The following is a 12,326-nucleotide window of genomic DNA, read 5'->3' as shown; positions in this document are numbered from 1 at the left end:
TCAATATTGATGAATTAATATATTAATAATGGTGTAGTATTAGTATCCTTCTATTTACTACTGGTGTGGAAGAATTGTAAGCTAAGATAAGGAGGGAACACAACATGGCAGCAAGGTCTTTCTGGGAAAGAGGTAGGCATAAAGGTCTAAAGAAAAATGATTTTACATGAACTGCAAGTTTCTTAATTAAATTGGGCTAAGAATTCCAACAATTATTGCCAGAGATTTATCTTGGCTGAGCTGCAACTCCTTTGGTTTTTTGATACTCAAGAATGAGTTATACAGACACAAAAAGGTACGATACTGCAAACGATGAGGAAAAGAGGATAGTCTGAATTTGGAGGATAGAATTTGGAAAGACTTGGACATAAAATGGTATGCAGCTAGTGAAGAATATAACCGGTAATGACAAATAATGTATCTTCATCAGAGTCAAACCTTTATTATCACTGGGCAGATGGGCTGCAGAATAGCCGTGCACACTTGACATGGTTCCTTTTCCTTTTTTTCCCTTTTGCTTTAATGGCCCTTTTTTTAATTGGCATTTTTTTTTGGCCTAGAAAAAAGTTCTTTCTCCTTTCTTTATCTCCTACTATGGACGGCTTCATACATCACACTCTTACTGCCTTGCTGTTGTAATCTGAGGTAATCAGACTTTTTCTGTTATCTCAGATTTATATGCTTGTCTTTTAATACTCTAGGAAAAGCTTTCCTCTATGAAAGATGAAATTAAACATCAATGTTGTTATTCTTTTCTTGTTTCTTAGCTCAGAACCTTAACCCCTGTAATTTACTGTTTGATGGGAGACTTCCTACAGTGCTCAGGCTAAGCTGTTAGCTCAAACCACCATAGCACAAAAAATTAAGAAAAACAAATACTCTGGGAAGTCTGCATTGAATACAACTCAGCTTCCTGACATGGGTTTATACCTACTAGTAGTGTTTTGGCAGGTGAGGCAGTTTCTTAACTGAGTAATGAATTGTAAGAAATACATACCCATAGTTTTGAGGGAATAAGCCTGGGTTTGTTTTCCTTAGACTGATAATTCATACTGTGCAAATTTACATGGAGTGTGTATAGAGTGGAACAGCCTGGGTTGGGTTAAACTTTTGTAGAAGCTTTGGTAAGCTGGACAGCAGCTTTAAGGCAGAGGGGATTCTGAGGTTTGTCATACGGAGCTAAAGTACAGCTGAATTAATGTGCATAATGAACTTCCTTCACTGAAGGAAGTTCCTTTTGTAGAGTTGATATTCCGTGCCAAATTCTACTTGTAAATTGAAAATTTAGCAATTTGTTTGCTGATTTTTCTTCAAGATATGCATTACAGATGGTGCAGTGAATGTATTTGTGCTCATTAATGACGTGCCATATGTTTGAAGTACAGCTCACAGATTTATTTGAGAAATCGCAAGTTTATATACACAGGTATAGAAGCAGAAAGCAGTTTTAGGATGTATGTAGAAGCACACTGAGACTGGTAATTAGAGATACATGTACACGGAAATAAGACCTTCACCAGAAAGAGTTTGTCTCAGGTGAAATAAATTATAAAAATAACCTTTTAGGCTTGGAGTTTGAAAGTTGCCAGTACCTCAGAGGAAGATGAGGCACCTAAATTGTTTACCTCTTCAACTTTTCAGTGTTGTTTTCAGAGCAGCTCAGTTAAAGATGAACATAAACTGTGTTTGTTAGATTGGTGCAGGCTTTCTTGGTTGAACTTAAATCTTTTTCTTAGGCGACATCAGCAAAGCTTGCTTATGCAAGGTTTGAATCAGTTTGTTTAAACTGGCGTCTGCCTCTGAGTAGCGAAATTTGGTCTGGTGTTTTGTATTGTGGCATAGTGGGGAAGTGCATTCATACACAAACCAGTTTTTACAGTAAATTCTAAATAGCCAGGTTTAATCTTAAGCTTATTTAAACTACTGCACCATGACATAAAAAGGTTTTCAAAGAAAAAGAGACAAACCCCCCCCCCCCATTAAATGAAATTCAGCCTGAAAAAGACTATGACAGTATGTTATTAAACAGTCTTGTTTCTAGAGCTTAGGCATCTTTTAAGAAAAGAAGTTGTAAAATTTATTTTACATTAATACAATTGCAAAACCCCTTAAAGATTCATCTGATGTACTTTGGCTTTAGTAATGAATGCAAAAATTCACTCATCAAAATCTGAGCTTATACAAGGGAAGGTTCTGTTACTTAAAAATATTAATATAAAATTATGAACATTATTTACATGGGAGCGATTGAATGTATTTTGTCATGGAACCAAACCCAGTAAGAGGCGGTTTGTAGAAATTTAATGGTGTTGCTGGTAACTAGCTCCTATGACTCATTGGAAAGTGAAGTATTAAGATACTCTTGTTCTCTTCCTTAAAGTGAAGACTCTGCTACAGTCATTTGGCCTTACTCTTTTAGTGCCTTGCTGTGATTTTGCTGATTCTTTTTGATTTGTCCTTTTTTGTCCTTTTACTTTTTGATTGCACTGAGTATCCTGAGTATCAGAAGAATTAAGAGGAGCTTCTGTACAAGAAGCATTACTGTCCTGAGGACTTTGCCCTTCATTGTCCAGTCTAACTTTGCCTGGGCTGTATGCAGCTAGCTGACAGAGAGCTACAGCTGCTGTTTGTTTCTGTTCATCACAGCTGTCAATTATTCTTAAGTCTTGAGCTTCATTACGGTGAGCTGCGAAAGATTTGTCACAGGCACTGTTAGTAGGGTTCTTGGGGCTACATGCTTCTGCTCTGGAGGTTTCTTTTTCATTGCTTGGAGAAGTAGCAGCATCATTATCATGAGATGGACTGTGGAATGACGTTTTCAGGCTTACTGTGTTACAGGAATCTTTTACTGAGAGGTTCAGAGGCATGTCTTGCAATTCCAAGAAGCTCTGACTTTCTGTTTTGGATGTGGTTTTGTATGTATGCTCATGAGTAGGTCCTGTGTTTGCATCAGCCTTTTTGGAAAGATTAAGGGGAGCTATCCCTGTGTCTTCGTCTGTGTTGGACAGTGAGCCGTCGTTGGTCTGGCATTCGTTCTGTGCATGTGAATCTTCATCAGTGACATTAATGCTGAAAGAAATGAGGAGAAAAGAGAATTCACTATCAGTTACTCTTTTAAATTGGGGCTGAGGAAGGGGGCAGGAAGAAGAGAAAACAATCTGGGCTGGAAGTCTGACAATTTTGCTGTTTCTCCTTTAACTCCCCCAAGTCCCTTGCACCATACACATCATTGTAATGCAGGTAATTCCCTGAAATACACAAACACATGCATAGTAATCATATGGGAAATACCTGATACACTTAGGGAGAATGAGTGGTCTGCTCACTATAGCAACTGGGAGCTGTACTGTGTTTTGCACTGTCAATGTAAAACAAATGACCTCAATGGCTTGAATGTAAATATATTTTAGGGGCATTGCATAAAATATTTCCATCTATGTTTGTGTGTCCCTTGGGTGTAAATCTGACAAGGATTTGCTAAGTGATTTTTATTATTTTACCTGGTAGGTGAATCTCCTCTCTCTTGCTGCGTCTGCACACTTTGAAGTAGAGTTGGTTGATCAGTGCTTTTCCTCACAGGTCGGAAAGCTGTGAGGTTTTCTTCTGGTTGGTCGTACTTGCCAAGCGATGTGGAAGATGACTTGTTAGAGAGGTCAAACAAGCCTTCGCATACATGGCTTGTCTGAGTGAAGTTGGTTGGGCTAGGTCTGCCTGGGGAGCCTGTGGCCGCACTTCCTGCGAGAGGGCTCATTTTGGCATTCTCTCTTTCACTCTGGTCATCTTTGGAATTACTTTTGGCATGCAATAGTGTCATTTCTTTTTCATAATCTGCTTGTTTTTTATGTGAATTTAGAGGGTATTGTTGGGATGGGCTTAAAGAAGCTGGATATAGTAAGGTAGTTTCTTCCATTAGATGAGAATTTTGATCTCTGTTAATACCAGCTACGTGTGAAAATCTGTAAAATGCAGGATCTGTTGGCCTACAAAATCCATATGGTATAGGAGGAGTGGAATGATATTGTTGGAACAGTCGATAGTGTTCATATGCTGATGGATTTATGGGCTTTGGAAGTGGTCCTGGGTGTGGAAGAAAGTGTCTTTGATCTTGTGTGCCATAGACAGACAGAGCAGAGCTTTCACACTCTGAATTACCTGGAAGCAAGTATGGTGTGTAGATAGCCAGCCTATGCTCATAAAAATGGGGTGAGTACTCGGGAATCATCGGTTGCATATAAGGTGAAATGGAGCCAAAGCCTTTTGTAGGAGCAACTTTATGTGGAAACTCTGGGAGAAAAGGAGAACCTGCCTTCCATGGGTGACTGGGTGCATGAAATGCAGACTTGGTGTGAAAAGGTGAATTTTTGTTAGAGAGTGATATGATTTCAGATGCTTCACTGGTTTCCGGGCCTTTACTATCTCTGTGTTCTCCTACAGGAACGAAAGCCGAGGGCCTGCCAATGCTGTCCAAAAGGGGCTGCATGCTGATAGCGCTTTCTGCTGTAGTACTGGCAGGGGTTAATTCCTTCTGAATCGCAGCTTTTTGTGCTTGTATTGCTGTATTTGTTCCTTGGTTTTGTAATTCAACATTTTCCTTGGCATCTTCTTTTGCAAAAGGATATTGAGGCTTTGAATCGAGATTTGCCAGTCCATTTGTGACAGCTTTAGAAGAGGTTGGTTTGACTGTAGATTCAAGCTGATTGATCTGTTTGGGCTCTAGGGAACTGGTCTTCGGACACTTGATAACACGATCTTGCTCTGATACTAAAGTAATTGAGTTTTTGCAGAGGCCATACTTCATATGGTTAAAAAGATGGGATTTCTCATTGCAAGTGAAGGGACACTGGAAGCACTTGTACTTAAATGGCTTTCCTGGTGGTCTCGGGATGTAGTGAGGCTTCTTTGGTTTACGTTCTTTGAGAAGACTCATTTTGTTCTCTGCTTGAAACAATTAAATGTAATGGTTCTTTAGAAAAACTTTCTTGTGGTTAGCTCGCCACAGTTCTAGCCTCTTGATGTTTCCAGTTTTTCTGGTTTCTAGAATCCTTCTTCCCAGGTGAAGAGAGGAAGCCAACTCTGGTGGTGTCTCAGGGAAGAGGGGGTGCCGGAAACCAATACTTCTGCAACTGGTAGTGCAGGAACTGTAACATAAAGTTTAAAATTAGTGGAACGTTGGAAGTAAATACAAAGTAATACATTCTTTTACTTGGATTCCCCCTCATATGGGAAGACACCACATATGGTGTTTTGTGGCCTTTTTTTTAAAAAAAAAACCAACAAAAAAAGTGCAAAAAACTAACCAACCAAAACCAAACCAACCCCCCAAAACTGGCAAAAACCCCAAACAATCAAATACAAAAAGGGACAACCCTTCCCCCCTCCCAAATTTGCCATTCCTGGCATCCTGGCAATGTTCAAGGCCAGGTTGGACGAGGCTTGGAGCAACCTGCTCTAGGCGGAAGGTGTCCCTGCCCATGGCAGGAGGTTGAAACTGGATGAGCTTTTAAAGATCCCTTCCAACCCAAACCATTGTATGTATGATTCTATGCAAAGTGCTAGATGCCAGACTTGAGATAGACACTCATTAAACTTTGACATCCTTCCACACCTCAGCACGGTCCAAGAGGTGGCCTAGTTTTCAGCAGTGCTCATCACCTGCCACTGCTCCCGGCTTGGAGGGGTTTTCTTTGAAAACTGAAGGAACATTTATTCAGAAGATGAAAGTAGAAATCCAGGTGGAGCTGTTGAGAGAGAAGTGGAGGTGGGCAGAATGAGAAGAGGCAGGTCCTGGCAGCACCTGGATATGGGGCAAGCCTGTTGGGCCGGTTGGGGAGAGAGCAGAGGGAATTTCCGGCTTTGGCGCAAGGAGGGTGGAGAGGATTGGTTGCACATGGGTAGTAGCTGACTTGGCTCTTTAAGAGAGTGACCAACCCCCTCTTTTACCTGCCATGGCATTTCCTAACAGCCTAATCTCAATGGATACCTCAAAAGTGGCCAATCTCTCGAAGGATAAAACCACACCAATTTTCTTCCTCTTCCTAATTCAATTAAGAGAAATGAGTACTGCAATATCTGACTAATGGAATCTTCTGCTTGATAAACACATTTCGCATTCCTCTGCTGTGTAGCACCTTACATATTGCATATACTTAACACAGACACAAGCGTAGTAATTCAGGTAAAAAAAGTCTGACAGTAATTGATTTATAGGGGAATGAGGTATCTGCCTTTCTTCAGAAAAACTAAGGTTGTGGATACTTTACACAGCCTAATGATTTGCTCAGTAGATAAGTCAGGAGGGCTTGTATCAGCTTGTTCCATTATGTTCACTGATTCTGAAGGCGTGAGAAACTCTCAGAGTCAAGTTCTCATGATTTTATAGGATGTGTTATGGCAGAGATCTAAAAACTGATGATTTCATCATGAACTATAAGCATCATTATCAAAATGATGACTGTTGCAAAACTACGTACTGTATCTATTGTGTTACCCGAAACTACAGGAATACTAATTGTAAAAGTGACTAGATAGCTTGATATTTTTTTTTATAAAAAGAAAGTTTTTTATGCAGAAGTATGAATTAGTAGTAGTATGAAAATACAAAGTTTATGACAAGAATTCCTGGTAATTACATGCTGTGAGATTTTAGTTAAAAGTGGAGTTGTTTTGCATTTCTTAAATCAGATTATTTAATAGAAAATGACATGCAACACGTTATGAAAACTGAAGGCAAAGCTACAGAATTGCTGCTTGTTTCATCAGGTATAGTAATTCTAGCAATTTGTATTAAATGTTGTTTCTGATGTCATAGAAATATTAATTTTGTTAAAATAGTGATTGTGAAGGCACCCTGAAAATTGCAAAGCTGTTCTGAAAGTAGAAAAAACAATCAAGCTTTTTCTTCAAATTAACAAATGATTAAATGTGCTATAGCCTAAAGAAAAAGGAATGTGTAGAGAAGTAACTTCTTATTTTTCAGGCTTTAGGAAGGCTTTTTTTGTTATTTGAGTTGGATACGGATACCATAACAATGAAAACCCCTTGAATTATTGAGCAACATGTTAAAGTCTTGGAATCTGGTTAAGGTGGTTAAATAAATTAAGAGTCCATATAGTCTTTTAAAAAATATTTTAGATAATGAAAGCCAGGATTCCTTTGAAAGATTAATGCTTTCAAAATAAAAATAAATTAAAATATCGAGGTGGAGGAGGGGAGGTCCAGCGAGGGAACTGCTCTTTTTTCACTCCCTTAAGTGTGCTTGTTGCATTTATTTTTGGCTAATGATGTATAACTAACGCGGACAGTTTGTAATGGGCTCGATCAAGTCGGTTTGTACCTGTTGTTCTTTATATCTTCTTGGAAGTACTTGTACTAATTATTCATGGAAAAAAAAGATACTGTTGTCAAAACTCCATTGCATTCTTAGGTGAACCATTTATGATAACAGTCCAAATTTGCATTCAGGTGCAGCTCTTATAATAAAGAGATGTTAATGAGGTTTTCTTGTTCTGCTAGCTTTCCTTTGCTTAATAATGAAGATTCCTGTGTGTCCTGTTCCCCCCCACCCTGACTTTGTACTTGGTACTTAACTTTGAGTCAAGTTATTCCTGTTCAACAGAGTATTAACTATTGTTTCTTAATAAGAGAAAATGCATTGGTGCAGTTTTTAATTGTAGAAATTCCGAGCATTGGTGCTGCTTTGCCATGGGTACAGCAAGAGAGAATTCCAACAGGGGGTTTTGGTCGTTTCTTCCTTTGTTTTGATGCAGACAGTAGAGCTCGAGAATCTGCCGCTCTGACTCGAGAGGTGTAGAACGAGTAGCTTATTTAGAGGGTGTTTACCCATTCGTAAACTTAGGCTAGTGCCAGCCAGATGAATGTTCTGCTTCTCTTTTTTAACCATTTAATCCCTTATTTTTTTCTCATGGTTTAAAAATGCCAGTAATAAAATATTTCTTAGCCCAGACGAGAAGGATAATTTCTCTTACAATCTAAATAAAACACAGGAGTATCTGGCAGAGGTACATAGTTCATAATTAAAAAAGAAATTAAAACAGTTTGATCCCACACATGCAGCTGGAAAATACATTTATGGTTCAAAATAGGTGCCACCAATTAAAACTGTCTCTGTAGAAATAATGTTACAATGTCTGTTTCGGGCTACCAAAATTAAAATCTAGTGTTAGAAAGAAAACTCACAGTAAGTAGTGGCTTTTTTTCTTAAACTTGAATGGCATAACTTGTGATAGCCTTTAAAAATGGAAAAAGATTCTTCAGTAGCAGGATGATAATTTTCCTGTGTATTTTTTTTTTTCTTAGCTTGAGAATTTATTTCCTTATACCTGATTTTAGGAATGCAGCTAGTAATATATTATTACAATTTTATCTCTCTAGTTCTGAAATATAGTGGTGTTATTTCTTTTGTGGTTTTATTGAGAACAGGTCATTCAAATAATATTGCTTAAACTTGAGGCTCTCTTAGCTGTTTGGTTCTTGTCACCACTGTATCTCCTCACAGCTGTCTCGTCTGTAGCATTTTCCGACCTGAGACTGAGAGCTGCAAGTTTTCTTCCATGTGTTTTTAAAAGTGTTGTTGCTGCCTCCTTCCCTTTAACATATTCACAAGTTCAGAAAACAAGCATGCCTGTGTGTGTATAAATATATAAACAAGAATGTACGTGGGTATAAGTATACAAACACATGCACATATGTATTCATATACACGCACACACGCACATGTATGTACATATATATATATGTGCATGTTGTTTTTTAGGTTTTTAAGTAGTCTAAATTGTTTAAGATGCCCAGTTGATCAAAGAGGAAATTTCAGAATGTCTTTTATTACAAGCAGGGATGGTAATTATATTTCTTTTTAGGACACTGCTTTAGCAAACTACGTAACAGTTTGTCATGCACACTCCATTATTATTGCAGTATCCTTTTGGTGATGTTGATCTCTCTGACCAGGAGTACTCACTGGGGTGGAACATTCTGAAGGACATACTATAATTAAAATATTGTGATGTGGCATTATTGCATAACTCAAGGACATGCCATTGTCACCTACCTAGAGTGTTGCAAGAACAAGATTTGTGAGTTTTATTCTAGCTGAGATTTTCCAGTGATTAACTACCACTCCCTTCTAAACTTCCAGTTCCTTTAAACTAAAAGATAAATTTTAACGCAACTGGTTGTTAATTAGGAGGAAATCTGGGTGAGAGGAGTGGGTTGGTGAGGACTGGAAGGGAAGTGTGTGGTGAAGGTATGGACCGAAGAGGGCTGCGTGCTTGTGTGTGGGTGTGCGCATGGTCTGGGTCTGCGTGTGTGTGAGCGAGCACAGAAACAGACTAAATACGTTGGTTAGGCAGCGTGGATAAATAAGAAATAAAAATCTTTGTCAATATTAAGTTAATAATTCAGTAACTTAATACACTTTAATTAATTAGAGAGAGGATAACTCTAAACTCTAATCCAATTTTCTGTGCTTAATTCCCCCCAAAATAATAAATCAAACCTGGAGTACCTTATTTTCAGACAATCGCTTCAGATTCACCCGACCCTAATGTGTGAAGGATATTTGGCAGACTAAACATAGGAGTTTTAAGCAATAATACAGCTTTGTCTCATACTTCAGTATTATACAGCAATCTCCTCTATGAAAAAAGGTGCTTAAAACACTTTTCACCAACAAGAGTTAATTATTGTAAAAACTCACAAGAGTTAGTTCATCTCTCAAACTAAAATATTCCCCTCTGCTGTTGAAAGTTTCTGCTGAGAGTTTAAACTGGTGCAGTAAATGCACCTGCTAGGAGTAACCCAGGCTTTTGAGACAGCTGAAAAATGGCCACCTCTGGTTTAGTTTTTCAGTTGTTAACACAAACACACTTTATTTGAACAATAGAAGAATACTCTAAAGAAATGTACTTACCAGCTACATAGATGTTGGAAACCTCCAAGGTGCTCGCTGTTGGTAGGCTGGAGCTGTCACTGCTGAGAGAGAAGTACCTGTTCTCTGCTTGATCTCTAAGTGAAACTGCAGGAGGTTGTTTCAGGGGGAGGGACTTAAGAAGTGTAGGAGTTGAGCCCTCAGGGTGTAGAGATGCACCTGATATTACTCCAGCCCGAAGCTACGATTCATTTGTTTGCGTCCACTGCTTTCATTCAGCATTACCTCAGCATCTAAGCTATCGAAGAGAGCTCTTGTTGCTTTTGTGCCCTCCAACAACCAAGTTTTACTCTAAACTGTAGTGTCTGTTCTTCTTAGTAGCAGCCTGCAGTGTGGGGTCAAAAATGGCTTAGAGAACATACTGAGCCTTTGATATATTTCACTTTCACGGCAGTGGCTCATGAACAGCAGAATTGACTGTACTGAGGGGGTAGCAAAGCTTAAAAATAATACTTTAACTCTTTTGTTGGAGACGGACATTTCTGATTGAATGCCTTTGCAGCTTTAATATTCTTGCTCTTTTTCTTCCTCCCCCTCTCCATTTTTATTTAAATCTTTCTGTCCTTCATGAGTCTCCTTTCTGAAGGCGGGACTGAACTAACTCCAAGCTTGCTTGCCACAGGAACCTGCCAAAGCTTGCCTATAATCAACAGTCAAATGTACAGATCCTGTAACTGGGAAGGAGTCACCTCAGTAAGGAATCGATTATCATGTCTGCATGTTTACTTAGGAGCTGTAACATACAGTGGTGAAAGGAGAAAGACAACCGATCATCCACTGATTAGTGCTAATACTTGATTTTAGTTGCTTTTTAGTTAGAATTTATAAGTGACAAATTTATTAGTGGATTTGCCTCACGACAGTGCTGAATTGTGTGGTGAAATAGTAACCTTCTGCATATGGGCTGCTAAAAGGGAAATACTCTGATAGTTCTCCCTCGCTCTAAAAACCATTCCTGTCGCTGCATATAAAAGCAAAGAGGGGTTGGCTATCAGTTCTAATGCTACTGAGATGTTAAAATTCCTATTCAGAACTGTTCAGTTCAGCTGGATGAACATGACAGCCCTCTTGTTTAACCTGCTGCTCTATAGATAAAGACAGTTGCAGATTAATGAAACTTAAATATAGAAGTATGATGAATTTTATAGTTGGCAAAAGTGTTGTCTCTGAGGGAAAATTAAGGACATTGTCCCTACAGAACCTGTTTAGGCAGCGGGTGAAAGTTGTTTCAAAATCAGCCTCTAAAGCAGTGTCTGAAAAATAATTTTAATGATGTGGCCTTCATTTGATGGGATGACTTGTATGGACATGTCCTTTCCAATGTAGGTACGCAGACCACTGTCCTTCCTCTTGCTATGCCAATGCTATTTCCAGTTCTGGAATATTTTCCTGCATATCACTAATCCACTTATCACCAAGCAATCACTAATTGTAAGGTAGAAGGGTGGCTTATTTATTTATTTATTTTATTATGTTGCTATAGCAGTGTTATAACACCATAAAACAAACATAAAAAGATGTCATCTTACTGTCTAGCTGTTTGTAAATCCTTTGGCTTTAGAGGAAATAATAGCAAGAGTGTTTGTAAGTCCATCATTCTTCCATTTAGTTGTAAAATGTTTTGAGGCAAAGTAGTATATCAGAAAATGCTACCTGTGGAGAAGGATCCTGTAATGTCTGCATTCTCTGAAAGGTCCTAAGGAGAAAGGTCCTTTGCTGTCTCAACAGATGTTATTCAGTAGTCCTCACTCAGTAGTGAACAGCCTTTCTTCCGTGACCATAGGTTTCTGTGCCATAGCAATCTACATAACTGTCTTCATGTTTTTTTCTGCAAATGTGAATCATTTTATGTTGTCTGTGGCTGAAGGAAGGCACCATCAAGTTTCTTCTTTGCATGTGATAGGGTGGAGGTAGTTTCCTTGAATTAGATCAGATTTTTTTGTTTAAAAGAAAATTGCAATTTCTGGCTGTTGAAGGACTCCTTGCGTGCAGGTAACTGAACTGGGGTAAGAGGCAGTCAGTATTTGAACTTTGATTTTGTGTTAATCTGCTTTCTCCCTATCCCCCTTCCCTGGTCTGGTATGTGAAGGGGACACATTATGTCCAGTTGCTGCCTTGACCCAAGGAAAAGAATGTTTGAAATGTAGCTACTTCCTGGAAGTTGCTCTTGTTAGTCAGGTCAGCTGAAATCAGCTGTGGGCAATGTAGCACTGGGAAAAGGAAGAACAGCTCATGTAAATGCTTCTTTTCTTGGGACTTGAATGGTATAAAAAAATCCAGACTGGGGGGGGAAAGGCTCCTGGGTGGACCCCAGAAAAGGAACATGAGAGCTCCTGTTTGTGTACGCTGCTAAGAGTAGTAAAGCCTGATTGCAGTGATG

General features: G+C 38.8%; 2 protein-coding genes across 2 annotated transcripts in view; one reads left to right on the top strand and one right to left on the bottom strand.

Annotated features, from left to right (window-relative positions):
- Window positions 1-12,326, top strand: part of TBCD (tubulin folding cofactor D) — a gene marked incomplete at its 5' end in the record, with an annotated part of 121,702 nt that overhangs the window by 30,625 nt on the left and 78,751 nt on the right. The gene's annotated exons all lie outside the window — the stretch shown is intronic.
- On the bottom strand, window positions 2,352-4,927 carry ZNF750 (zinc finger protein 750; the record flags this gene model as incomplete). The annotated part of the gene is made up of 2 exons (XM_080629547.1): window positions 2,352-3,069; window positions 3,501-4,927. 2 exons carry the CDS (start codon window positions 4,925-4,927, stop codon window positions 2,352-2,354), a joined length of 2,145 nt encoding a protein of 714 aa, XP_080485673.1.

The sequence above is a fragment of the Psittacula echo genome (genome assembly GCF_963264785.1).
Source record: "Psittacula echo genome assembly, chromosome: 14".
NCBI lineage: Eukaryota > Metazoa > Chordata > Aves > Psittaciformes > Psittacidae > Psittacula > Psittacula echo.
This window is presented reverse-complemented; position numbering and strand designations above follow the sequence as displayed.